Consider the following 27,532-nt stretch of genomic DNA (forward strand, 5'->3'; position numbering starts at 1 on the left):
ACATCAGACCCGGTCACCCACCATTACCAATATCATCTTCGCCGGCCACGACATCCACCTCTCTTCATCAGTCACCAACCTTGGTGTAGTAATGGACCCTCAATTGACCTTTGGACTTCACATCAAACAGCTTTGCAAAAACTTTCAACTCGCCAGTCTCCTCACCAAGGAACTCACCTTGGAAGTGGCTCATACCACCCTGTGGTCCGATTCTACTACCTGGCTTCATTCCCAGTCCTGTCGCTTCAAAGTGTTCGTTGGAGCAAGAGTGGCAGAAATACAGGACCTGATGGAGAACTGTACCTGGCGTTATGTGGATTCAGGCCAAAATCCTGCCGATGACCTGACACGAGGTAAAACACTGGAAGAGCTCAAAGATCCTAACAGATGGTCCCAGGGGCCTCCTTACCTGGTGCGAAGCCCAGACAACTGGCCAGAAAGGCCCAACACTGAACCCGCAGAGGATCACACAGAGCTCCGAAAGACAGCCTTCTGCGGAGCTACAGTCACCTCACCTACTGACCGTGGGACAGATGATAAAAGATACGTTCCTGGCAAGAACTCATGGAAGGCACTGTCAAAGAGCTCCAGGGAATGACCCCCTCGAGCTCCCCACCCACAGCTGAGGAGTATCAGCAAGCAGAAACTGAAATCCTACTGAGATCTCAGAAGCAGTCCTTTCCTGAGGATTACAAGCTCCTTGCTACAGGGAAACCAGTGTAACCTTCAAGTCGCCTACTCACCTTAGCACCTGTCCTCGATTCAACCTCTGGCCTGATAAGAGTGGGTGGTCGGTTCAGATGTTTGGAAGGCGCTGACATCCCCCTACATCCTGTTGTCCTTGATGCCACTCATCCAGTAACACATCTGCTGATCCAGAAGTATGACAGTGATCTACTTCACCCAGGCCCTGAGCGAGTTTTTTCAGAGCTGCGGAGATCATTCTGGATTATCAGGGGGCGAAAGGCAGTCCGTAAGCTTCAACGAGCCTCTGCTGAGTGTCAACATTGGAGGGGGCAGCCTTCTATTCCGAGGATGACCGACCGTCCTGATGCTCGCCTCAGATTGCACAAACCCCCCTTTTACTCCACTGGCGTAGATTGTTTTGGGCCCATGATGGTAACAGTAGGCAGGCGTCGAGAGAAACGCTGGGGAATCATCTTTAAGTGTTTAACAAGACAAGAGCCAAGAGCCGTACACCTGGATATCCTCAGAAATATGGATTCTGACGCTTATTTGATGGCGTTGAAGCGGTTCACTGCCAGAAGAGGGACTCCTGCTGAAATATGGTCAGACCAAGGGACCAACTTCAAAGGGGCCGAACGAGAACTCAGGGAAGCCTTCGAGGAAATGGCTCCAGCGTTGCAGCAGCGATTTGCCCGTAAGAAGATCAAGTTCCACTTCAACCCACCTGCTGTTCCCCATTTCGGTGGAGTATGGGAGCGGGAAGTTCGGTCAGTCAAGTCAGCACTCTACACGTGTGTCGGCTCACAACCAGTTCCTGAAGACGTGCTACTCACTGTGCTCCTGGAAGTCGAGGCCATCCTCAACTCAAAACCATTAGGCTATGTATCAGCTGACATAGCTGACATCGATCCTGAGGTGGAGTGGCTCAGTGGTTAAGACCAGTACCCTGTGTGCGAAAGACATCATGGTCGCAAGTTCGATTCCACCCCTGGCTGATTGTGCTCATACCCATTGTAAGTCGCTTTGGATAAAAGCGTCTGCTAAATGACATGTAATGTAATCCTGTGACACCAAACACTTTGCTCATGGGGCAGCCAGATGGTTCGCTCCCTCAGGTGGTGTACCCAGAGACGGAGATCTTGAGCCGAAGACGCTGGCCAATCAATTCTGGTCCCGATTCATAAGAGAATACCTACCTGGTCTTCAGACTAGACAGAAATGGCAGTGCTCTCCTCCGGATCTTCCAGACAAGGCAGTCATCATACTGGTGGAGCCCCAGCTACCACGGGCCCAGTGGCCAGTTGGGCGTGTGGTCATGGCAGTGATGACGGTTGCATTCGATCGACTGATGTCAACATCAAAGGACACATCTTTACGTGGCCAGTGGCCCGGTTAGTGATGTTACCGGCTCTCCCACCCGGCAAGTAAGATCCTCCTTCAACCTCCAGACCCTCTAAGGCTGACTGATGTGCCATGCACATTTGGGGGTGGCTGTATAAAAGGCTATTATTTTGAAGTGCCAAAGTCCCTTTTCCTGTTGCTATGGAAACAGAGAGATCGTTGTTGAGAAATAATAACAGCCACGATTGATGAACAGTTCTTTACTCTTTCCTGTGGAGACTGTATACATCTGAGAGCTTACCTGTGTTTTGACGTGTGTTTGGGACATGTGCTTTTTATTGACACTCCAGTGCATGAAGTGAATGAACGAAAGTGAGTATCGCTCATATCAAAGTGTTAATTAATTGCGTGGTTAATTGTTGGTGGCGCCGGCGGTGATGTGTGTATTTTCCGCCGCTGTGTCTCGCCTTGTGTAAAGTGTACAGCTGATTTCCTGCACTTTTTGATTTGATTTATGCTGGCTGTGTGGTAGTGAAGAATGTTATTTAGTTACTTGATTGTTTGCAGAGCGCCGATATGTGTGCCGTTTGGGAGCGCTCGTTTACCATGCCCGCTTAGTCAGCGGAGGGCGGGGTTAGATGATGTGCCTCGTATTTATGTGATGCGTTCATTTAATAGATACATAATAGATTATTATGTATAGCTATGTTTACTATTCATGTGAAGAAATGCAGGAAATTATTTGGGCAGAGAGTGATGCTGTTTCTTCTTGTTTATTGTTTCAGAACTGTGTGTGTGTGTGAGTGTGTATACATACACACGAGTGTCAAAATAAAGCCCACTGCATAGAAGTGATACCAGTCCCTCTCTACTTGTGTCCTGACCGACACACCATCTTGGACGCTGTAGCCCATCTACCCGAATCAGCTGTCGTCCCTTATCTCTTTTACAACCACCCATCCCCTTCCTAATCTGTACAAGGTGGAGCACATTATACACCACTGCAACTTAATAATTATATTAATAATAAGCTCACTTAATGATAAGAACTAATAACGGTCTGTAGAATTATTACCTTATTTTGCCTGTGTCTACACCCATAAAGATAGAATTGAGAATATCATATCATATGTACAAAGTTGTATTTGAGTTGTATTGTTTATCTCAGCTTTGACTTGCTCATATCTCCATTGGAAAAAGACTGTCAGAAAACGAATGAATGAGAGGAATTACTTTATTAGGCGTGACACAAAAACCTATATTAAGCTTCAGAACTCAAGCTAAGGTCAATACTCCTCCTTGTTCAATCAGTCTGAATCACTGTCAAACACACAGAAAATGATTTAAGGGAATTCACAAAAACATTCAAAATTGTGGACTCTGCTTTTGTCTTTTGTCATGGACGGATACATTTTTATTAATCTTGATTTCATGTACTCTTAATGACTACTTTGTTGCAGTGTGTAATACATCTGTACATGTATTGAACAGGGGTTCAGTACATACACAACTATATATTATGGATTTACCATCAATCTTTTTCCATAATCACATAATATTGTTTACCAAACATGGATTATTGTATTATAAAAATACCTATTTTTAGTCAGTGCGAGTGCGAGTCACTCAAGGCTTTTTTGTGTTTCTCTCTGGTCTCAACAGGATTATATAACATTTGGGTCCAAACAGCGCCACCAAGAGGCCAGAGCTGGAGGTCAGGATGGCAAATACCTCCACTGCATCTGCATATTTGCCTGGTGAGCTGATGTAAGCAGGGACAAAGGTCAGCCACACTGCACAGAAGATCAACATGCTGAAAGTGATGAGTTTGGCCTCATTGAAACTGTTTGGAAGATTCCTTGCTAGAAAAGCTAACAAAAAACTGAGTACAGCCAGTAAACCAATATAACCAAGTAAAACTGCAAAACAAATTGTGGACCCAAGTACACACTCATACACTATCTTGTCACTGTGATACTGGGTGTTTTTATGAGGCACTGGTGAAGCAGAGACAAGCCAGGCAGTGCAGATTGCTGCTTGAACAGAAGTCAGAACCAGAACTGTCCCTCTCTGCTGCACAGCACCAAACCACTTCAGACTATACTCACCTCCTGGTTTGGAGGCCCTGAACACAGCCAGAACCACCATGGTTTTTACCAGGATACATGAGACACAAAGCACAAAGCTGATGCCAAATGCTGCATTTCTTAGCTGGCAAGTCCAAGATCTGGGTCGTCCAAGGAAGCGCAACGAGCAGAGGAAACACAATTTGAGCGACACCAAGAGAAGAAAACTGAGTTCTGAATTGTTGGCATGAACTATAGCTGTGCCGCGATGATGGATGAAGATGCCCAGAACAACAACACAGATAAATGTGCCCAACAGTGAGGAGGTTGTCAAGCAGATACCCAGAGGCTCATGGTAGGAGAGGAACTCGGTTTTCTTGAGAACACAGTGGTCACGCTGGGGGCTGGACCAGAAATCTTCTGGACAACTGATGTACTCCATGGAGTCTGAGAAAAGAGGCAGAGTGATGAGATATATGTTTATACAACATCTTCGAACTGTGATTTTAAAATATTAAACTCACCAGTCGAGTTTAATATTGCTGATCTCTACGTCAGAACAAGGGACACAGTCAAAACAACACTCAGGCCTCCTCTTTGTCTTGACGACACGGGTTCCAGAAAGACAGCTCTCACTGCACACTGACCGAGGAGGCTGTGTGGAGAAAAATATAAATTCATTACACTGATCTATAAAGAGTACGGTAAAGTGTTAGATGAAAAAGTAAGGCAAACCTGTTCTGAGTGAAAGTTCCAGAAGATTTTGTCTTCATCCAGTGTGACTTCTGCACATACCCCAAAACTCACCAATTTCCGCAACCGCATCAGACCTGGTGTAAAATGACGTTTATTAGTGTTTCTTGGAATGTGCGTTAAAAAATGAAAGTGAGCGGGGCAAATAACTGCTCCACCCCCTAAAACTTGTGGGCCTGAGGAGCAAGTTTAATGTAAATGCACGAAACTTGGTACACGCATTCCTTAGGTCGGGACGGTCAAAAAAGTCAGCACAGCCTATGCTCTAAAACGAACAAAATTGGTGAAAACACTCAAAACACATTGTAGATGATGGGTGCTGAATATGATAACAAATCGATCAACGGTGTTGCCATGGCAACACTGCAAAGTCAGATATTTGCGACAAGAAACAAACTGCTACAACTTTGCGAATCCTAGTCCAATCTGAACCAAACTTGCTAGGATTGATGATAGTCCAGTCCTGAACAAATCTATATGAAAATATTCACTTTCAAAAAAAGCGCCCCCTGGTGACGGCAGACACTATGACATCTGGTATTTTAATGAACTTGTCCTAGAGCTTTTGTGCGATCACCTTCAAACTTGGTGAGGTCACTGTGAACAAGTTGAGGAGCTTAAGTTATCAAAGTTTTTCAAAATGTCGCATGGTGTACCAGATAGGGGGCACCAAAGTTGGTGTAAATTAATATTTTTCACAACAAAAAGCAAAACTCTTATAACTTTGCGATGGAAGGCCCAATCCCAACCAAACTTCCTATGATTAATGATGGGTAGTTGCTGAAGACGACCATTTTGCTGAAAAACAATACATTTTGAAAACAGCGCCTCCTGGTCGTGGTAGAAAATACTATGGACGTGTGTCGGCTCACAATACTAGGACTGAAAATAACTAGTACCGCAGGGGTGAATGAACGGAAGATGAGCTAGAGGACTCGCATATGAAAATATTCCATGTCAAAATCAGCGCCCCCTGGTGACGGCAGACAAAATTACATTTACAGTTTTTTTAATTGGATTAGGTCATCTGCTGTCGGGTTTAACGTGAACGAAACTTGGTACACATGTTTAGGTGGGGATGGTCAAAAAAGTCCGCGACGACTTCCCTGTGAATCCTACAGGAAGGCCGCCATCTTGGATTGCACGCCAATGGGGGTGGAGTGGCTCAGTGGTTAAGACCGGTACCCTGTGTGCGAAAGACATCATGGTCGCAATGGTCGCAAGTTCGACTCCACCCCTGGCTCATTGTACTCAATTCCATTGTAAGTCGCTTTGGTCTGCTAAATGACATGTAATGTAATGTAAAAACCAGAGGTGATTTTGGCCATTTTGCACCAATGGTATTTGAACGAACTTTTCTTACAGAATACAGGTGGAGGGGGAGAGAATTGGGTGGATTTTGTTAAAGGCGACATAGAATGCTTGTATCACACATATATGTTAGTTATGGAGGTCTACTTACATATATTAACTTGTTTTCATGGTTAAAATCCTCCTAATCGCTGCAAACGAGCCGATCAAAATATCTCCTCACTGACGCTCTTGTCAGCTGCGCTGTTTCAGACCAAAACCACACCCCCAGAACGTGGACTGTGTTGTGATTGGCCAGCCAACGAGAGCTTTCCTACTGTCCTGTGATTGGCCAGGTACCTGTAAGTGACATAATAGATAGGCCAGCTCTCAGATACACAGCTCCCCCTCTGGCACGGTGGATGCTCTGCATCTCAGCAGCTACAACGAGAGTAGTTCATCTTCTTCTGCGGTTGAATGTACGCAACCGGATGTGCCCGGACTAGTGCCCGCACCGGGAGGCGCTACGGTGGTGAGAGGAGTGGTGAGGATTTCTGATGACGACATCAAACTACGGAAGTGCCGATCCGCTTCGCAGAGCCCAGGAAAACAATACAACACTATTTTCTCAGCAGTGGCTGAACTGTTGTTCTGAAACTTTAGGGTTTCATAAACGAGGTAATGACGCAGATACACACACACAAACGCAGCGTTAATTGGAGCTTCCGGTCTATGTGGCCTTTAATAACAGAGAAGCGGGTTTTTGAGTTTCCTTCATTGGAGAGGATGAGGCCGGAGTAGTAACTGGTTTTGGTTTGTGAGATTAGGTTAGAGCAGTGTGTGTCCTTTAATGTGGGTGGGGAAATCTATGAGGTGTTTTATTCCAAAACTGTCCAGACAGGATGCAAAGTCTCTGGTGAGAGGCAGGTTGGTATTGTCCATGTGTAAATTGAAATCCCTGTTGGAGAAAATCAAGGTACTAATAATAATCTCATAAATTATTAATTATGTGTTTTATAACTGTGAACTGTTTTATGTGTTATTTCACAATGATAGTGTCAAATAAGAGCATCTGATGAGGTACATTTGAAAGGTTAAGGACAGGTCACTCAGAGAACATGTTCACATGTCACAAGATGATGGGAAAGCACCCAGTTGGCAAACACCCAAGGACAGGATGTACCTGCACATGCTTGGGGAGTGACGGGATGAACCTGCACGTGCTTGGGGAGTACCTAAAATGTTCCCAAAACTGCTGATTCGGCAATCAAAGTGACCAATCAACAGACAATTGTCAAGGAATGTTTACGTAACAATAAAAATAACCAATTGGAGTAAGAGGGGACAAACCCCTCCCTTACAGATGTTTTTTAAAAAAGGGAAAAGACGTAAGATAACCACCATTAGAAAAGGTTAGCCGAAGTTAATCGTGGAAAACACGTGATGTGAGAACAAAAAGAATAAGGCGTGGAAAACAAAAGGGGATTGTCCATTCCCAGGGGATAAATATGAGATGCTTAGCGACTGTAAGTCAGTGTCACAGTGTCATGCTGTAATGCTCACTTTATTTTTGGATTTTGGATCCATAATTGAATGCTTTTTGACCTGAAGGACAATGGCTTCAACTCTTTTTACCTTTTGTTGCAACTTTTGCTGATGTATAAAGATAAAGAACTTAGTTGAATTTTCTCAAGAAACCCCACCACGACATCCCCCAGCAGAATTAAATTAGGTGAGAGTGGATATATAAGTGAGCAGAGTGGAAAATTCACTGATAAAATCACTGTGTGGCTTGGGGGGGGCGGTAAACTGTAGCGATGATGGTTGGTGAGGATCCAGGAAGCTTAAAAACAAGGCATTCAAAGGAGCTAAATGCAGGGACAGAGACAGAAAATGACATGGACGGTAGAACATGACAATGAGAAGCTACAGATGAAAGAAACTTCACTCAACTGGTCTTCCGGTTGTCGCTCCGGCACTTCTGTCCATAAGTGTATGGGCTAACGCCGGCTGCTAATGCTAACCGGCTGTCACGACACCGGCTTTCTGAATTTATCCAGTTCCTTCCTCGTCATGTGGCCCAACAACTCTCTCTTTTCTTTGTTTAATTTAAGTTGGTTAGCTACGTATTTACTGGATTTATTGTTATGTTCAAAGTTTTCCAAGCGTAATCTCTCCAGTTGGAACTGCGTTTTTCTTGCTATTATTTTGTTTAATTTGAGTTTTAATTTTCTTACATTATTCAGCAAGTTCTCATCTTGGGATGCAGCATAGGCAGTCTCTAATGTTTTTATTTTATGTTGTAGTTCTAATTCCAGTAAGTTTTCTTTCTTCTTTTTAAATGAGGAGTAGGAGATTATTCTACCCCTCATAACTGCTTTTGCTGCCTCCCAGAGGACACCTGGTGGTGTTCCTGGCAGGTCGTTTGTTTCCAGAAATATTAACCACTCTTGGTGGTGGTGCATGTGTGTGCGTCTGTCTGTCTGATGAACTGCAATACTACAGCCTGTATGTGGATGTACATATGTGCGTGAGTTTTCATGTGTATGTATGTATATGCAGCCCCGGCTCCAGAACCATATTGTGAGGGGGGCATGTGATGATCACGGGGGGCAGTGTTGATTTTACCACAGATCTGCACATATAAACATACATACTGTACTTAATTTATATGGTCTATTATTACCGGGACAAGCACTGTATTCTAACCAGTCTCTATGGTTGTACCACAGGGCAACAAAGGAGCGTTTCTGACCCTTGAAAAGGCGAGAGGGAAACTTCTTCAAAATGACGTGAGCGAGCGGGCTTGTCCTCACCTAAATCGCCCGGAGGACCACTGTGACCATGGCCTCGTGTTTGGGAGAGCCCACTGCAGCTGGGATTGGCGCTATAATCGTCGCGGTCCGGCTCCGCGGTGTTGCTACCGCTAGCTAGCTGCGGCTGCTCACTAGCTGTTGGCTCCTCCAGCTCCTTCTCCGCCGCGGGGATACGGTCCTCCTGCTCAGCTGTCGCTCGTGCAGTTTTAATTTTAGTTTGTGATGGCGGCGGTCGGAAGAATTTCCTTATGTCCATTGTTTGTTTGTGATATTCCTTTTTTCGTGATATCCGTTTCCTAACGTAAACAGACGTCCGCGCGTCACTTGCGGCAGCGCGCACGCATCACATGACACAAGCCGAGACGTATATTAAAATATTTATTTTGTATTTTAAATTTTACTGATTTCAGTTAACTGAATATGAATTAATACAATGTGACACACAAAACAAATTATGACTCCTCCCAACAAAACAAAAAAATCAGCAGGAAAAAAAAAAAATCATTACCCCTCTGACAGCCAATGGGGGGGCAAGGAGGCACGGGCGGGGGGGCATTGCCCCCCTAATTGACCCCCTGACGCCGGGGCTGTGTATATGTGTGTGTGTGAGGGAGAGAGTGCATGCGTTTGTGCCGTTATATGCAGGGGCCTCGTTTTAATGTGGTCATTAATTACAGGATACATGTTGTAGATGGTGACATAGTATATTCTAGAAATACATGAACATAGAAAAACATAAAAACATAAACATGAAAAACACATAGAGGAATACAGTGACAGAAATTAGCAACCAAAGTCCAACAATATTCTTACCGTGTTATGTTTTTTTTTTACCCTTGTGTACGTTACGGAGATGTGCAGTGATTGTGAAGTTAGTGACGGATTAAATGAGGGAGCGGGGGAATGTGGGATTAATTATGGTTTTATTGTATTGATTTAATGTGGGCGATATATCGGTTTACTGTGTGTTTAATAGAGCCAGGGGGTTACCTCTTTGTCCCAGTATAACTGACTATTGACGTAGAGCTTGTCCACTGCAATTACTGCCCGGGATCCGCCGTCAATAAACTTTCTTCTCACCAGGAACAGTCTCCTGCGTCGCTCCAGGATCTATTTCGGAAACTGGTCGTTTACGCTGAAGTCCGTTCCTCGCAGCTCCCTGCCTCGGCTCTTGACCAACTCCTTTTGTTTAAAGTGTTCGAATTTTACGACAATCGGACGTGGTCGCTGGCCTTCCTGTCGTCTCCCTCCTAGACGATGGGCCTGGTGGAACGAAATTTTTTGACAGTGTCTGCCGGGAGTTTGAGATGTTTGATAATAAAGTTATTTACTGTCGCTTCTGCATCTTCCTCGCTTTTTTCCGGGATCCCAGAGAAAACTAGATTGTCCCTCATACTGCGTGCCTGTAGATCAATAATTGTGTCCTTTCTGTGAATATTTTCTTCTCTGAGGCGCCTCGTTTCCTTAGTGAGGGTTTTAACCGACCCTTTAAGTGCGAGCTGGGACACCTGTTGCTGGCTGAACTCTAGGGATTCTCGCAGTGATTGGAATTCCTTGTGCAAGACCACTACCAGAGAAAGTCGGGCATCGAAGGTATCCAGCTTTGCGTTTATGGAGGTAAGGATCTCCATAAATTCGCTGTCGGATGATGAGGCTGCTCCAGGGGAGTCCTTCGGGCGACTGCGTTTGGAGGAGGGGGTAACCGCTGGTTGTTTTGGTTTCCCGATTCGACTCATTGAAAGTACTCGTCGATGTAATCCTCCAGTCTCCCGTGTTTGCCCTCTTCATGTGCAGAAAAGGAGATGTGACTGACAAGTATTTTTTCCCTCATGATAGCATACGATGTGAAAATGTTTGGTCTAGACGCGCGCCGCCATGTTTGGTTTGATCTCACACAGTCTCGCAATACTACCACACCCTACCTCTCGAAAATATTCATTTTCGAAAACAGCGCCCACAGGCAGACAGAATTACATTTACAGTTTTTGATGCTGCTCTAACAGGGATTGTTGTATTCAACTAAAATTGAAATTTTATATGTGGGACCCCAGACCTGTCCTGAACATGTATGTAGGTCACCTCCCTACAGGAAATAGAAAGCCCGAAACAGGAAGTAAAGCCTAACATTGTCCGATCTGCATGAAACCTTATATGTGATACCAGAGACCTGTCCTGAACATGTCTGCAAAAGATGATGTCCCAACAGAAAGTGGAACGCCAGAAACAGGAAGTACAGTCTAACATTGTCCGATCTGCACGAAACTTGATATGTAAGACACGGGAACTTCCCTGAACACGTTTACAGACACGCATTTGACCGAACAGGAAGTTGGCCATTCAATTTCAATTCAATTCAATTTTATTTGTATAGCGCCAAATCATAACACATTATCTCAAGGCACTGTACATAGACAACATCAAGGAGAGCAGAGAAACCCAACAGTTCACACAATGAGCTAACACTTGGCATCAGTGGAGAGAAAAAACTCTCTCTTAACAGAAGAAGAAATCTCTGACAGAACCAGGCTCAGAGATATGCAGTCACGTGCCTCGACCGGTTGGGGTGAAAGGAAAATGGGGGACAGAGGAGAGGTGGGGGACAGAAAGGGGGAAGAGAAAGGACAAGAGGGAGATGAGGTAGAGACAGAAGAGAGAGAGAGAGACCAGGAGCAGATTCACAACAACTGTATCAAGTTACAAGTGTATACAGTCAATGATTACATGTTTATAGCAATACAATGTAATTTATAAAGCAGCAGCAGAGAGTGTTGATAAAAATTATACTAATATCGACTTTTAATTATAGCACAATAATAATGGTGATGATATGGATAGCCTCGAAAACTGGATCTGGATCCTGCAACCTGCAAGATGAGAATACAGAGAGAGAGAGAGAGAGGAAAGGAAGGACACAAACTAGGGAGAGAAAGAGACAAGGTTAATGACATATAAAAAGTCATATTCATACCCTGAGTGTGACAGAGTGAATGTGCGTGCACCACAGGAAAATCCCCCAGCAGTCTAGGTCTATAGCAGCATAACTAAGAGATGGTCCAGGTTTCCCTAAACCAGCTCTAACTATAAGCTTTATCAAAAAGGAAAGTTTTATGTCGAACTTTAAGTACAGAGAGAGTGTCCGCCTCCCGAACTGTCATTGGAAGCTGATTCCACAGGAGAGGAAACACAGAGAAATACACATACAGTAAGATGATTCAGCATTTCCAACTTGGTTTTCATTGAAAGTTGGTTGAGGGCAGGGATATTCAACTAAAATTCTATTAGGTCCACTTAGAGAAAATTTCCTCAAGCAAAGGTCCGGAACATCATAATGTCTAACTTGCATTATAATTTAGTAGTGGGATATATACTGAAGTATCCTAGTAGTCTGCATGTAATCAACAACTGTCAGATACAATATAGAAAGAACAATCCAAAAACATTTCGACAATATTTATTGTCACTTTTATACAATTATATAGATATGTAGCACTGAACATATGTATCATTATTATACTGACCTACGATCAGATTTGAGTGGGTGTTTTTGGTCAAAAACTTTCTTCTCTCGCTGTAACACTCACTGATGCCCTGTCTGTCACTCGCTCCTCACTGCCTTCATCTGTCCATATTCAGGGTCACAATATTTAGCGGGATGCGTAGATTTTATTGTCTTTTAGTGGCATCACGTGGGATGGCTTAACTCGAACACAATTGGTCAGTGGATTTCCTGATTCGCTCAACCAGTACCGTAAAGTCTAGAGAAGCTGCACCAGTCACAATAAAAGCACCCTTTCAAAATTTAAAATACTTAAATAATTTATTCACTGTAGGTCCAGGTCCGTATAGGACGGCATCTGGGTCCGGACTCGGACAGCGGTCCACCTGTTAGTGACCTCTGGTTTAGGGCCTTCGCTTTTTCCCCAGTTTGCATTAACCCACTTTAATTCCCGATTGTGGACTACTGTCCAATCCAAAGCCACTCTGTCATCAATAAGATGCAAGACTGAGAATGTGATACTGTAGCCTTTATAAAGTGCTTTATCTTGAGCCCTGTCTCATTCTCTCCTCAGCCCAGTGAAACATTATGACTTCACTTGCTTTATTGTCTTTGCTTTACTTTGCTGTCAGTGTCCTCACTTTAACTGATAGCTTACTTTCCAGCATCACCACTGCAGCTGCACCAGCAGCCTCAAAGTGCACTCTTCTAAACGGCTTCCAGCCAGGCTTTGTGGTCCAGGGTGACTATGTCATCGGTGGGATTTTCCCCATTCATTTTAATCTGAAAATGCCAGACCTTAACGGCACCTACAGACCACTGCCAATAAATTGCAATGGGTGAGTTTCATAGATGATAGTAGGAGGATTTGACTTACTTTTTCCTGTGAATTATGTCTAATTTTGCACTCTTAATATAAAATGGACTGAATGTGTTTATAATCATTAGAGTTTTAAATGAACAGACTACATTCATCTGTATCAGCCACAGAATTGATCCCAGGGTTTTCCGGTGGGCTCAGACTATGAGACTGGCAGTGGAGGAGATAAACCAGAATCCAGTGCTGTTGCAGAATCGCACTCTGGGCTACAAAATCTTTGATTCATGTGGATATCCACTGACAGGACAGAGAGCTGTTTTATCGATGCTGAATGGAGTGAGTGAGGAAAACTCTTCTATGTGCACAAATGCCTCATCACTCCTCGCTGTGATTGGGGCTGCTGGATCTTCTCAGTCTATTGTTGTGTCAAGAATCCTGCAAACATTCAGGATCCCCATGGTAACACTGACTTGTATTTATATCAATCATCACAAAAATGTTCTTCTTTTCTCAGTAACACTGCAATCTGTTTTTACACAGATCAGCTACGCTTCTACATGTGCATGTTTGTCAGACAGACAAAAATATCCAACCTTCTTCAGAGTAGTTCCTAGTGATGACTACCAGGTAAAATGTAAAACATGTGGTCAATTATTGTTTTCAGTCAAAGCTCAACACATTTACTACTCTGTCATCAGAAATAAGTATTACAACTGCCTTTAAAGCTTTAAACTGTCAAATTAAAACTACAAATAAAAAAGAGGCAAATCTTCAAACACTAAGAAACTGATTTGAATATATAGAGTTTCCTCTTTCTTATATTATGTTAGTGTTCTTTTCAGGTTTGGTCATTATAATAATCACAGTTGATAATCCTTTATTGTTATAATCCTTATTATTGATGTTTGGTGATGTCTTTCTAATTGTTTAAGAGTCTTATATATACACAGCACAGCTTACATTTTATTAAGATGGAACAATGCTTATATGTGTCGTCCCTATCCAATAATACATCAATAATTATTTGTTGTGCCAAACTTCCATGCTTTATCATTTACAGAATACAGACATGTTATAACAGGGTACAACACCAACTAATTTATGAAGCCATTGCTTTTCATTTATGAAGGTTTTTTAATGTCTGTGATGTGAAACTGAGTGAGTTGATTGTCTTTTCTGTTGAGCCCAGGTGAAAGCCATTGCACAGCTGCTGGTGCACTTTAACTGGACTTGGGTGGGGCTGCTGCGAGGAGACAATGATTATGGCCGCTCTGCTGCAAAAGGTTTACTGAGAGAATTACAGGACACCAAAGTATGTGTAGCTTACCAAGAAATGGTTCCTCTGCTCTACACTCGCCAGGCGGGACTAAGGATCATGAAGGTATGAAAACACTGTGGAAACTGTTGACTTATACCTTTAAATGTTAAGTGGTCTATATTTATATAGAGCTTTTCTAGTGTTGATGACCACTCAAAGCTGCTTTAAACTACAGTTTTGTTATTCAACCATTCACATAAATTCAAACATCTACATATTGCATCTATGTGGAGCACATTCTTTTTTTTTATCTTTCATACCCATTCACACACTGCTGGCACAGTAATGTGAGGTTCAGTGGCTTGCCCAAAGAAACATCAGCATGTAGACTCATGGAGCTAGGAATCAACCCCTCAACCTTTCAATTCAATTCACAATTCACTCTACCACTGACCCACCATTGCTCCTTTAATGTGTTCTTGCCACAAGATAAAATAATAACAGCCCCTAGGGACTGGGTAGAGTGGTGATTTGATGCTATAAAAAATGAACTGAAGTTTTTTATAGTGGAAATGAGTTTCTGTTAAATACACTTTGCTGCTAACACATATTAAGACATAGAGCCATTAAAGCTCCTATTTGTGGACCTACTGTGGTCAATAAATTTAGACACTCCAGGAGAAGACTGTGTGTTTGTCTCATTTTCATCCATTTATCTCATCATGCCCATATTATATCCAGAAAGGAGGAGAGAGTCATGACATGAATTGTAACTCATTCTTCTCATTCTAACCCAAAAAAAACCTTTCCTAAGAACATCATGTAACTAAGTCCACAATAGGTCAGTCCATGTGCTTTCAATCAACAAACGACAAAAGGATCAGAATTCTAAAACACAAGACAATATCCAGAAAATGAAGAGCTCATAACAAGAGGAAGATGAATAATGTCACAGGTGGAACTATTGGGCAGAGCAGAAAATCTCAATGTGTGAAGTCAAGAGACAATGTTAGTGAAATGATGAAATGATGAATCATGTAAACAAAAACATGACCTGACTTTGTTGAACAAGTATTTTCTTCAAAATGAATAGAATAGAATAGAATAGAATAGAAACTTTATTTGTCTGACACCAAGTGGTGTTACACACACACAAGACATTAAAAAAGACCTAAACAAAAATACACAAGGAAAAAGTGTATCTAAGAAAACTTGAGTAAACAACACACATTGATACATAAAATAAATAAAAGGACCAGGAGTATATCATTATGGAGTTACTGAAATTATTTTGCTGTTGAGGGTTGAAATATCGAATTATACTAAGGTCTATAGAAATTCTAGTTTTTCACTGTGTACATCTGGATTTTTCTTTATGTATGATCAAGCGTAAGGACCCAATTGGGCAGCAAGGTAGAGACAGATGGTATGCGGTCAGGCTTAGGCCCGATTCAGGGAGATGGACGCCCCTGCCATGTAGAGCCCATTAGGGATATGGAGGGTTTGGCAGGGGGGGTGTACCTGGGACGCTGGGTACACTGTTGAGCCCTCTGGAGACGTTGTGGGCGTCAATCGATGAAACGTCGATGAAGCAGGGTGCCCACCTGATGACCCCAATGACATAGCTTACCCTCCTTTTCACCACTCCATACTGACTGCTACTGTCAAGAGTTTCCTATTAAAGGGATTGAAACATCTAGTTCTATTAGCTTTACTCAGTTTAGTTTTTGTCTCCTTGTACAACCCTGTCATCTACATTATCTGACCCTCTGTAAAGGTGATGCGTAGCTCTACTGCAAAAGTGGTGTTGGTATTTGCAACTCAGGGGGAGATGAGACCTTTCTTGAGAGACTACATGACTCAGAACATTTCTGGAATCCAGTTGGTGGCGATTGGTGCCTTGGTCAAAGCCTCAGTCTTTTCAGGGAGAGAGTATTACCCTTACTTGGGAGGAACCATTGGGTTTAGCAACAGAAACGGTCATATCTCCAGACTGGGTGACTTCCTGCAGACAGTAAACCCTAAGAGATATCCTGACAATGTGCTGGTGCATGAGCTATGGGAGTCTCTGTATGGTTGCAGTCCTTTTCCATCCTCTGTCACCCAGATGCCGCCGTGCTCAGGGCAGGAGTCTGTGCTGGAACAGCACTCAGCCTACATGAATACATCCAGCCATAAAGTCGAATATAATGTTTATAAGGCTGTATATGCCATTGCTCATTCCCTGCACAACCTCCTTCTCTGTCAGCCAGGGAGGGGCCCTTTCCAGAACAACTCATGTGCTCAGAGCAACAACATACACCCTTGGCAGGTACTGTATAATCCACTATTTCTATACCATTACACACTGTGGGTCAAAGCCCAATGGTGGGCCTTGTAAGAATTGTCGGTGGAATTCAGACCACGATAATTATCTCCCATTTAACAAAGTCATGTAACATACTGTACATATGACAGACCTATTTTCTGTGTAAAAAATTATAAATATAAATCTTAATTAAACATGTTTATGAATATTTTTAAATTGTTCATTGTTCCATTGTAAACACAGCACTGGACTTCTCACTTATGGCCAAAAAGATAATTACAATTATTTCTGATCGATATTGACGTTGATTGACTTAGCAATGTGGGTCAACATGTTTTAATTTCCATGTGATGTGTTCACTTTACCGTTCTATTACATTTCTACTGCTGTACAAATTTAGGCTGTGGATTTTTAGGGGCCTTAAATCTCCAGACTCTGAAGACTGAAAACCTTGTTTGGGCAACTCAGTGATTCATTGTGTGAATTTCCTAATTTTCAAGCTGCAACACTACCTCCAGGAAGTGAACTTTCAGATTGCTGGTGAGGAGGTGGACTTTGATGCCAAGGGCGACTCTGTACCCTATTATGATATCATTAACTGGCAGAGAGGCACAGAAGGAAACATCGAATTTGTCAACGTGGGTTTGTTTGATGGAACCAAGGCTATTGGAGAGGAGCTGTTGATCCAGGAGGACAGGATAATGTGGGCAGGACATCAGAGTGAGGCAAGCTGCTCACACTGTGTTTTTACCTTCATCAGATGCCAACTGTTGAAGTTCTGTAGGTTGAGATGGAGGTAAGTCAGGTGGACAGAACAGACTGGATCTGATACAGGGTCATTTGTTTTCATACACAACAGAGATTCAAAACCCAGCTGTGATTGGTGACCTACTATCCACTGTTGTTTTCCTCATGGATCTGACCCGTCCTAGGTCTGTCCCTACCTGTTGTCTTATGTCAGCTGGGATTGGCTCTGGCTCTTCGCGACCCTCATGTGCAGGATATAGCAGTAGACAATGAATGAATCATTCTTCATGACATTAAATACTTCTCATAGATCTACAGCCAAATATATTTAACTGAACCACAGGTTATGGAATAGCTTTTGGGCAGGAACCCAGTCCTTAGTGTAAAGCTTGTAACCATGTGAAAATCAAAAGGTTGTTTGATGGCTATCATACCTGTGAACTAGACTGACATCTGCAGACCAAATATATCTAATCAACATAAAACTCAAAACACTGTGTTAAACACACTTGAGAAACTAGAAGTAACAAATACTTTATTGACATGTGGTTTTGAGGAATTTTCCACCTGTCAATAGATTAACCAATGAAATTGACCAATATCAGCACATGGTCTTTCCACTCTAGGTGCCAGTGTCTGTGTGCAGTGCCAGTTGTCTTCCAGGATCTCGGAAGGCTGTCCGTCATGGGGAGCCTATCTGCTGCTTTGACTGTGTACCATGTGACAGCGGCAAAATTAGCAATCAGACAAGTGAGTTCGAGCTGAACAATAAAAAGTCAAAGCAAATCCATTCTTACAATTGTAGTAGAGAAGTAATGCAATACTGAAATTGTTCATACTTTCTTACCTTTAGACTCAGTAGATTGTACAATTTGTCCTGAGAACTTCTGGTCAAACAACGACAGAACAGCCTGCATCGCCAAGAAAGTGGAGTACTTGACCTTTGATTCATTGGGAATAGCCCTGACAGTGATGTCTGTGGTGGGCGCCTGCTTCACTCTGGCTGTCTGTGGAGTCTTCTTCTGTCACAGACACACAGCCATTGTCCGTGTGAATAACTCTGAACTCAGTTTCTTCATACTGTTTGCACTGACTCTGTGTTTCCTCTGTTCTCTGCTTTTCATTGGAAAGCCAACATATTGGTCCTGCATGCTGCGCCACACTGCCTTTAGCATCACATTTTCACTGTGTATTTCCTGCATCCTGGGGAAGACCCTTGTGGTACTGGCTGCATTCACTGCCACCAGGCCAGGGCACAACATCATGAAGTGGCTGGGGCCTAAGCAGCAGAGGACCATTATTTCCAGCTGTACTCTGGTTCAGGTGGTTATCTGTGCTGCCTGGCTCATTGATGCTCCCCCGTTTCCATCCAGAAATACACACTATGAACATTCAAAGATCATAGTGGAGTGTAGTGTTGGCTCTAGCCTGGCATTCTGGTGTGTTCTTGGATATATTGGTCTACAGGCCTGTCTGTGCTTTGTATTGGCTTTTCTGGCTCGAAAGTTGCCGGGAAACTTCAATGAGGCCAAGTTCATCACATTCAGCATGCTGATCTTCAGTGCTGTGTGGCTAGCATTCATCCCTGCTTATATCAGCTCCCCTGGAAATTATGCAGATGCAGTTGAGTCATTTGCCATCTTGGCCTCCAGCTTTGGCTTATTGTTCTGCCTGTTTGCTCCAAAGAGTTACATTATTTTACTGAAGCCGGAAAAGAATACAAAACAGCACCTGATGGGGAAAGAAAAGAAATGAAACACACTTTAATCCAAAGTTATTGAATCAGTGGCAAGTGGACTTGAATAACTAATCATTAAAAAAACATGTTTGTTAGTCAATGTTGTTTTGAAATTGATATTTCTTTATAGATATGACTCTGTAGTGACAATTGTACAAAACTGATACATCATTAAACTGTGGTTGTGTGAGATGTGATAATTATTTAGCTTAGCCATTAGCTTGGACTTGCACAATGCACTGATGCGATGTATTAATATTAGTCAAAGCTCTAGTATCACTTAAATTATTTTGTCAGCTGGCTAAGGGTATTTTTGTTTGGATTATGTTGCTAATCCAAAAATGTTGTTATTCAGGATTATAAAAATTACACTTAACAAAATCTATTAAGGATGGAAAATATATTGTGGCTCCACTAACAAGACAAAACACGTACAAATCATTGATAAGAAACATGATAAGAGGATATTGGAAGATTACATCATTTATTACTGTTATTTATTTATTTTTAATAATCAAATTAATGTGTGTCTGAACATGTCTGAATTCAATTACTTTTTCAGTATTTTATGATTATATTTCCAGAATGAATATGGTTATTTTTTGTGAAGCTGAACTGGATTTTCCTGGATGTCATTAAACGCATCATAGCTTCGTGGACCTGCTCTAGTAGTATTGCTGGCCTTTCGTTGAAGGCGCTATTTCCTATTTGGTTATAACTTTGACTGACGTGTGTTGTCAGCCAATCAAAATGTGATGCATAGTGACAGAACGCCCCAGGCCCAGCGATGTGTCTGGCGCTAGCCCCCACTGTTGTCTTCAACGATGTATGAACCTTTGGCGGGTTTTGAAGTAAGCTATGGCCACTGCATTAACACCACCGATCGATCATGTTTCTGATCTCCTTAGTGTGCACATTTCACGGCGATCGTTTGGAGAAACAAAGGAAATTATTTCAAGAGGAAGACCTACATCGAAGAGGTACATCATTTACAGTAGTTCGAGTGTTAATGATACATTTATAAGTTAGAAGTGGTGAGGACAAAACTGTGTCATAAATAGTGCCGGGGACGTGTTCCCCGCGTAGCTGACCCCTATGCTTATGTGGAAGCTTGAGTGACATAACGGAAGATGTGGTGGTAATGATGCAGTAACCTATACATGCGCAGTGGTGTGCGTGTGAGCTATGGTTGTTGCAGATCAACTGTCTCATGAATATAGTGCATAATAGTGTGTTTTGTATGTGGTTGTGTTTGTGCGTGTTTTTTTGTTTTTTTTTTACTGAAGGCCCTGACTGAAACGGTACGCTACTGACAGTATGTTACACTTATCTTCCAGTAGGGGGCACCAAGCAACTGGTGCATGTTTATAAGCTCTGGTTACAATAAAGTAGAATAGAGGATGTGAATGAATCAGCCACAAATGTATCTGCATAGCTCTGTCTGTGTATGTGAAATTGTTTGCATCTTACACAAAAGGGAGCAACATAACCCTTTTCATCTGTAATGAATGTCATTTCTGACAAAAGTAATTTCAGAAATACTAAACAGAGACCCAAACACCTTAATATGAAATGGAAAAACATGCAATGTTGAATGTCATTTAAGAGGAGGAGAAAAGTTCCTGGGGTCATGACAAAATCAGCTCTTAGGAAAAGTACAGTAGTTGAGTCTTTACACTCATCTTTATGACAGTTACCAAACAGAAATCATGAGAGACACAAATGTCTGTTGCCTCTTTACATCAAAAATAAATAATAACAGGTACATTATCATATGAGACTGTATATGTTTGTGTATTTGTCTTTGTTTAGGGCCTCAGCTTTTTCCCCACAGTTTGCATTAACCCACTTTAATTCCTGATTGTGGACTACTGTCCAATCCACTCTGTCATCAATAAGATGCAAGACTAAGAATGTGATAATGTAGCCTTTATAAAGTGCTTTATCTTGAGCTCTGTCTCGGCACAGTGAAACATTATGACTTCACTTGCTTTATTGTCTTTGCTTTACTTTGCTGTCAGTGTCCTCACTTTAACTGATAGCATCACCACTGCAGCTGCACCAGCAGCCTCAAAGTGCACTCTTCTAAACAGCTTCCAGCCAGGCTTTGTTGTCCAGGGTGACTATGTCATCGGTGGGATTTTCCCCATTCATTATAATCTGAAAATTCCAGACCTTAACGGCACCTACAGACCACCACCAATAAATTGCAAAGGGTGAGTTTCTTGTATGATAGTGGGAGCATTTGACTTACTTTTTCCTGTGAATTATGTCTAATTTTGCACTCTTAATATACAATGGACTGAATGTGTTTATAATCATTAGAGTTTTTAAATGAACAGACAACATTCATTTGTATCAGCCACAGAATTGATCCCAGGGATAACTTATTTTAGATGTACTTTTGACTTAGTAAATACTACTCAGAATTACTATTTAAATCTACTTAATCATTGCATGTAAAATTAACTTGTGTTTAGTCCATATAACACACTTATCTAAGTTGGACGAACTTAGCATTTCTAAGTTATATTTACTTGAATAACAATCTGACGTACTTGCTTAAATCATGCAAACCGATTGCACTTAAAAAAAACAAGTCACTTCAGCAATCTAAGTGCCTCAAATATCTATACAAGAATGAAAACCTAATTCTGATCATGGCACCCCCTGTGGCGGACGTGTTTGCTCGCTCCGCTCTTATATGCCGGCTATATTTTATTGTTTTAGTGTGTTTTCTTTTTGCTTTCCTTACTAAATGCTTTGCACTGATAACTTACAACAGGCAGGCACTACTGGACATTGGTAGCTTCCACAACCACCTGGATTTTACCTTTCCTATTCCACAGGTCATTGTTCGCTCCCGCAGCCGCCACCACCACCACCATGCAGGCCGACGCCCCAAGCTCGAGTGAGCGCGCTGACCCCACTGTTTACATCCCCCCCGGGCCAACTCCGCCGCAGCATTCGGCGCACTCCATGACAGCATCAGCGTGCTGGAGACGGTTCATCCCGATGCTGTTTTCATCACAACTGGAGACTTTAACCAGTGCAATTTACGGACTGTATTCCCCAAATGCTATCAGCATGTGGACATTCCCACCCGTGAGAAGAATACCCTGGATCATGTGTACAGCAACATCCGTGATGCATACAGGACTGCACCCCACCCCCACTTCGGACACTCTGACCACATCGCTCTGTTTATGTACCCTGCCTACAGACAAAGACTGAAAGCAAGCAGACCCAGCCATAAAATACATACAACTCTAGAACTCAGACACTGAAAGCATCCTGCAGGACTGTTTTGCTATGACTAGACTGGGATGTATTTAGAGCTGCAACCACTTTGGAGGACTCATCTGTCAGTGTGCAGGACTATGCTGAGTATGTCACTGGGTACATTAGCACCTGTGTTGATAACATCGTGCCCACCATACAGGTCAGAAAGTGTTGGTGGTGTTCCACTTGCTGTACGGAGGTGATCTTTTGCACACGTTTAAGACAGGTCCCTGCTGTCACATATAAGGTTTCGTGCAAATTGGACAATGTACGGCAAAGTCAGAGGGCACTTCCTGTTTAAAATGGCTGACTTCCTGCTCGGTCAACAACGTCTCCGTAAACGTGTTCAGGGAAGGTCCCGTAACTCACATATCTAGTTGCAAGTGACAATCGGACAATGTTAGACTTTACTTCCTGTTTCGGGCGTTCCACTTCTTGTAGGGAGGTGACCTTTTTACGGAAATGTTGAGGAAGGGTCTGGGGTCCACCATACCAAGTTTTAGTTGGATACAACAATCCCTGTTAGAGCAGCATCAAAAACTATAAATGTAATTCTGTCTGCTGTCACCAGGGGGCGCGCTGTTTTTGAAAATGAATATTTCCATATAGACGTGTTTAGGGCCGGACTTTCATCAATCCTAGCAAGTTTGGTTCAGATCGGACGAGGATTGGCAAAGTTGTAAGTTTTTTTTGTTTTTTTTTTGCCACCAGGAGGCGCTGTTTTCAAAATGTACCGTTTCAGCAACATAGTCGTCTTCAGCAACTAACCATCATCAACTATAGCAAGTTTGGTTGGGATCGGACTTTCCATCGCAAAGTTATCAGAGTTTCGTTGTCTGTTGTGAAAAAATCGCAATTATCGCCAACTTTGGCGCCCCCTATCTCATACGCCATACAACATTTTAAAAAACTTTTGATAACTTTAAATCCTCAACTTGTCCACAGTGACCTAACCAAGTCTGAAGGTGATCGCACAAAAGCTCTAAAAAAAGTTAATTGAAATACCGACGTGTTTTGGCGTGCAATCCAAGATGGCGGCCTTCCTGTAGGATTCACAGGGATGTCGTCACTGACTTTTTTGACCGTCCCACCTAATGAACATGTGTACTAAGTTTTGTTCATGTACGTTAAATCCTAATACAAGTTTTTTGCATCAGTTTTTAGCCCCACCCACTCATTTTTTGACGCACATTTCCGAAACACTAATATACGTAATTTTACACCAGTTCTGATGTGGTTGCAAAAATTGGTGAGTTTTGGGGCATGTCCAGGGCCTCAAAAACGTGATTTAACTTTGGTGAAGAGGAAGAAGAAGAAGAAGAACTAGTACCGCAAACGGTTCTGAACTGGTTCGAGCTCGAGGGCTCGCGAGTCTCCATGTGCACACATCGCAGTGCGAGTCCTCTAGCTCATCTCTTGTTCATTCACCGCTTGCAGTACTAGTTATTTTCAGCGGCGTCCCTGCACTAAGTTAGAGGGCACTTCCTGTTTAAAATGGCCGACTTCCTGTTGGGTGGGAGGCGTGTCCGTAAACGTGTTCAGGGAAGGTCCCTTGACTCACATATCAAGTTTTGTGAAGATCGGACAATGTTAGACTTTACTTCCTGTTTCGGGCGTTGTACTTCCTGTAGGGAGGTGACCTTTTACAGACATGTTCAGGACGGGTCTGTGGTCTCACATTTCAAGTTTCAAGTGGATACAACAATCCCTGTTAGACCAGCATGAAAAAATGTAAATGTGATTTTTTTCTGCCGTCACCAGGGGGCGCTGATTTTGACATGGAATATTTTCATATAGATTTGTTCAGGGCTGGACTATCATCAATCCTAGCAAGTTTGGTTCAGATTGGACCAGGATTGGCAAAGTTGTAACAGTTTTTTATTTTAGAATTTTCTACCACCACCAGGAGGCGCTGTTTTCAAAATGTACTGTTTACAGCAGTCATGTCAAAGTCAAATACACGGGGGGCCAAAATAAAAAAAGTGGAGGGCCGGGCTGGTTCAATGTTTATTAAAACTCGCAATTATTGCACATATTGAACCAATACCAATAACACAGCCTATATTGCACTTAACATTAATCATTAAATTAAATTAAGCAAAACATGAATAAAATCAGTTGCAATATTTTCTCAAGGCTCTTTCAGTAGAAATTGAAAACCAAGACTATTGTTTTTTCTTCTTCTTTTTTTTAAACAGGTAAACAGCTAAATGTAATTTTCCTTCAAAGCTCAATGGCAAGATAAATGCAAAAATGAAACAGCATGCATTAAAAACAAATCAGTGTGCTGCTCTGATCCTCACCAATGTCTGTCTTTTATAATAAAATTAGAAAAGTTAGTGCAAACTTGAAAAAGTGCAAAACAGTTGCATTAATTTCTTAGGCAAGATTTGTCTTTCTGTGCGTCTGTGTGTTTCATTGATGTTTCATACTGCCTTCTTAAGTTATATTCTTTCATAACAGACACGCTGTCTCCACACACAAGACACACAGGCTTTCCTTTTACTTCGGTGAACATGTATTCTGTCTCCCACCTGTCTTGAAACCCCCTGTTTTCAGAGTCTACCTTCTACCTTGCCATTTTGGGGGAGAGGGAGATGAAAATTGACAGCGATGTTTAGTCCTCCACTGTGACTGTGCTGCTGGTCATGAAGAGAAGACGCGGGATGGTGCTGCGGGCACATAATACTGCGGGCCAGTTTTAATAGTAATTAAATATCATCCCGCGGGCCAGAGACAACTCATTCACGGGCCGGATCCGGCCTTGACTCTAACATATGTGGTTTACAGCAACATAGTCGTCTTCAGCAACTACTTGCATCAATCATAGGAAGTTTGGTTGGGATGGACCTTCCATTGCGAAGTTATAAGAGTTTGAAAAATATGAATTAACGCCAACTGTGGCTCCCCCATCTCGTACACCATGCGACATTTTGAAAAACGTTTGATAACTTAAGCTCCTCAAATTGTTCACAGGGACCTCACCAAGTTTAAAGGTGATGACACAAGAACTCTAGGACAAGTTCATTCAAATATCAGAGGTCATATTGTCTGCCGTCACCAGAGGGCGCTGTTTTTGAAAGTGAATATTTTCATATAGACGTCTTCAGGGCCGGACTATCATCAATCCTAGCAAGTTTGGTTCAGATGGGACTTGGATTTCCAAAGTTGTAGCAGTTTGTTTTTTTGTAGCAAATATCCAACTTTGCATCGCTGCCATGGCAACACTGTTGAGCGATTTGTTATCATATTCAGCGCGCATCATTAACCATGGGTTTTGAGTGTTTTCACCAATTTTGAGTTTGATACGATGAACTCTGTAAAAGTTATTACCGAAATTGTGAATTGTTTGTATTTTCTGTTACCACCAGGAGGCGCTGTTTCCAAAATGTACAGTTTTTGCATAGACATCTTCAGCCATGGTCCATCATCAACCCTAGCAAATTTGGTTGGGATGGGACTTTCTATCGCAATGTTATAAGAGTTTTGTTGCCTGTGGCGAAAGATTAAATTTTCGCCAACTTTGCCACCCCCGTTCTCCTACGCCATGTGACATTTTAAACAACTTTTGATAACTTTAGATCCTCAACTTGTCCACAGTGACCTCACCAAGTTTGAAGGTGATCCCATGAAAGCTCTAGGACAAGTTCGTTCACATACCATTGGTGCAAAATGGCCAAAATCGCCTCTGTTTTGGCGTGCAATCCAAGATGGCGGCCTTCCTGTAGGATTCACAGGGAAGTCGTCAGTGACTTTTTTGACCGTCCCCACCTAATGAACATGTGAACTAAGTTTCGTTCATGTAAGTTAATCCAGATAGCAGATGACCTAATACAAGTTTCCTGCGTCAGTGTTTAGCCCCGCCCACTTTCATTTTTTGAAGCACATTCTCCGAAACACTAATATACGTAATTTTACACCAGGTCTGATGCGCTTGCAAAAATTGGTGAGTTTTGGGGCATGTTCAGGGCCTCAAAAACGCGATTTACTTTGGTGAAGAGGAAGAATAATCCTTATGGTTTCAATAGGGTTCTTGCAACCTTGTTGCTCGAACCGTATTGAAGCTAATTAAAGCTGCAGGCAGCGTTGTACGGGACCTCGCAGCCACCGCCCATACCGGCATGCCATGTATGACCTGGGCTCTGTGCTCTGGCCGGGTCACTTATCTCGCATGTGAAGTTTAGTGCAGATTGGTCAACGTATGGCAATGTTACAGGTCACTTCCTGTCTGGGAAGACCTACTTCCTGTGTGCATGTCATGGCTTGTAAACATGTTCAGGGCGGGCCCTTGGTCTCACATATCAAGTTTCGGGCCGATTGGTCAATGTTTGGGGGATTGTAAGGGCACTTCCTGTTTCAGCCAACCTACTTCCTGTGTGCAGGTCATGTCTTGCAGATGTGTTCAGGGCAGGCCCTTGGTACCACATATCATTTTTGGAGCCGATTGGTCAATGTACGGGCAAATGACAGGGAACTTCCTGTTTCGGGCGACCTACTTCCTGTGTGCAGGTCAAGGCTTGCACACATGTTCAGGGCGGGCCCTTGGTCTCACTTATCAAGTTTTGGGCCGATTGGTCAATGTTTGGAAAAGTTAAAGGGCACTTCCTATTTCAGACGATCTACTTCCTGTGTGCAGGTGATGTCTTGCAGATGTGTTCAGGGTGGCCCCATGGTCTCACATAACAAATTTTGAGCTAATCGGTCAATGTATGGGCGAGTTACAGGGCACTTCCTGTTTAGCACCGAAACGCGTAATTCAAAATGGCCGACATCGCATTGGGGTCAAGTTCACATTCGTAGATGTGTTCAGGGGCAGGGTCTGGTGTCACGTATGAAGTTTCGTGTGGATCGGCCAAAGTATGGCAAAGTTATAGCACACTTCGTGGCGAACTGTCGAAATTTGTCAACATTCCGATGGCTGCCGTGGCCA

The 27,532-nt window shown here is 42.7% G+C and overlaps 1 protein-coding gene across 1 annotated transcript; it reads left to right on the forward strand.

The window, feature by feature from the left end:
* Positions 1 to 1,905: 1,905 nt before the first annotated feature.
* On the forward strand, positions 1,906 to 19,337 carry LOC131468265 (extracellular calcium-sensing receptor-like). The gene is made up of 10 exons (XM_058642317.1): positions 1,906 to 2,111; positions 13,115 to 13,288; positions 13,440 to 13,728; positions 13,810 to 13,896; positions 14,459 to 14,650; positions 16,305 to 16,541; positions 16,635 to 16,838; positions 17,336 to 17,560; positions 18,209 to 18,332; positions 18,436 to 19,337. Exons 1-10 carry the CDS (start codon positions 1,906 to 1,908, stop codon positions 19,335 to 19,337), a joined length of 2,640 nt encoding a protein of 879 aa, XP_058498300.1.
* The last annotated feature ends 8,195 nt before the right edge of the window (positions 19,338 to 27,532 follow it).

Source organism: Solea solea, chromosome 11 (genome assembly GCF_958295425.1).
Source record: "Solea solea chromosome 11, fSolSol10.1, whole genome shotgun sequence".
Classification (NCBI taxonomy): domain Eukaryota; kingdom Metazoa; phylum Chordata; class Actinopteri; order Pleuronectiformes; family Soleidae; genus Solea; species Solea solea.

Coding starts and splice junctions, on each gene's coding strand:
- LOC131468265 (XM_058642317.1), top strand. CDS start 1,906: ATGGCAGTGCTCTCCTCCGGATCTTCCAGACAAGGCAGTCATCATACT. Junction 16,542..16,634: donor TGGGTGACTTCCTGCAGACA/GTAAACCCTAAG, acceptor TCTGTCACCCAG/ATGCCGCCGTGCTCAGGGCA. Junction 16,839..17,335: donor ACAACATACACCCTTGGCAG/GTACTGTATAAT, acceptor CTAATTTTCAAG/CTGCAACACTACCTCCAGGA.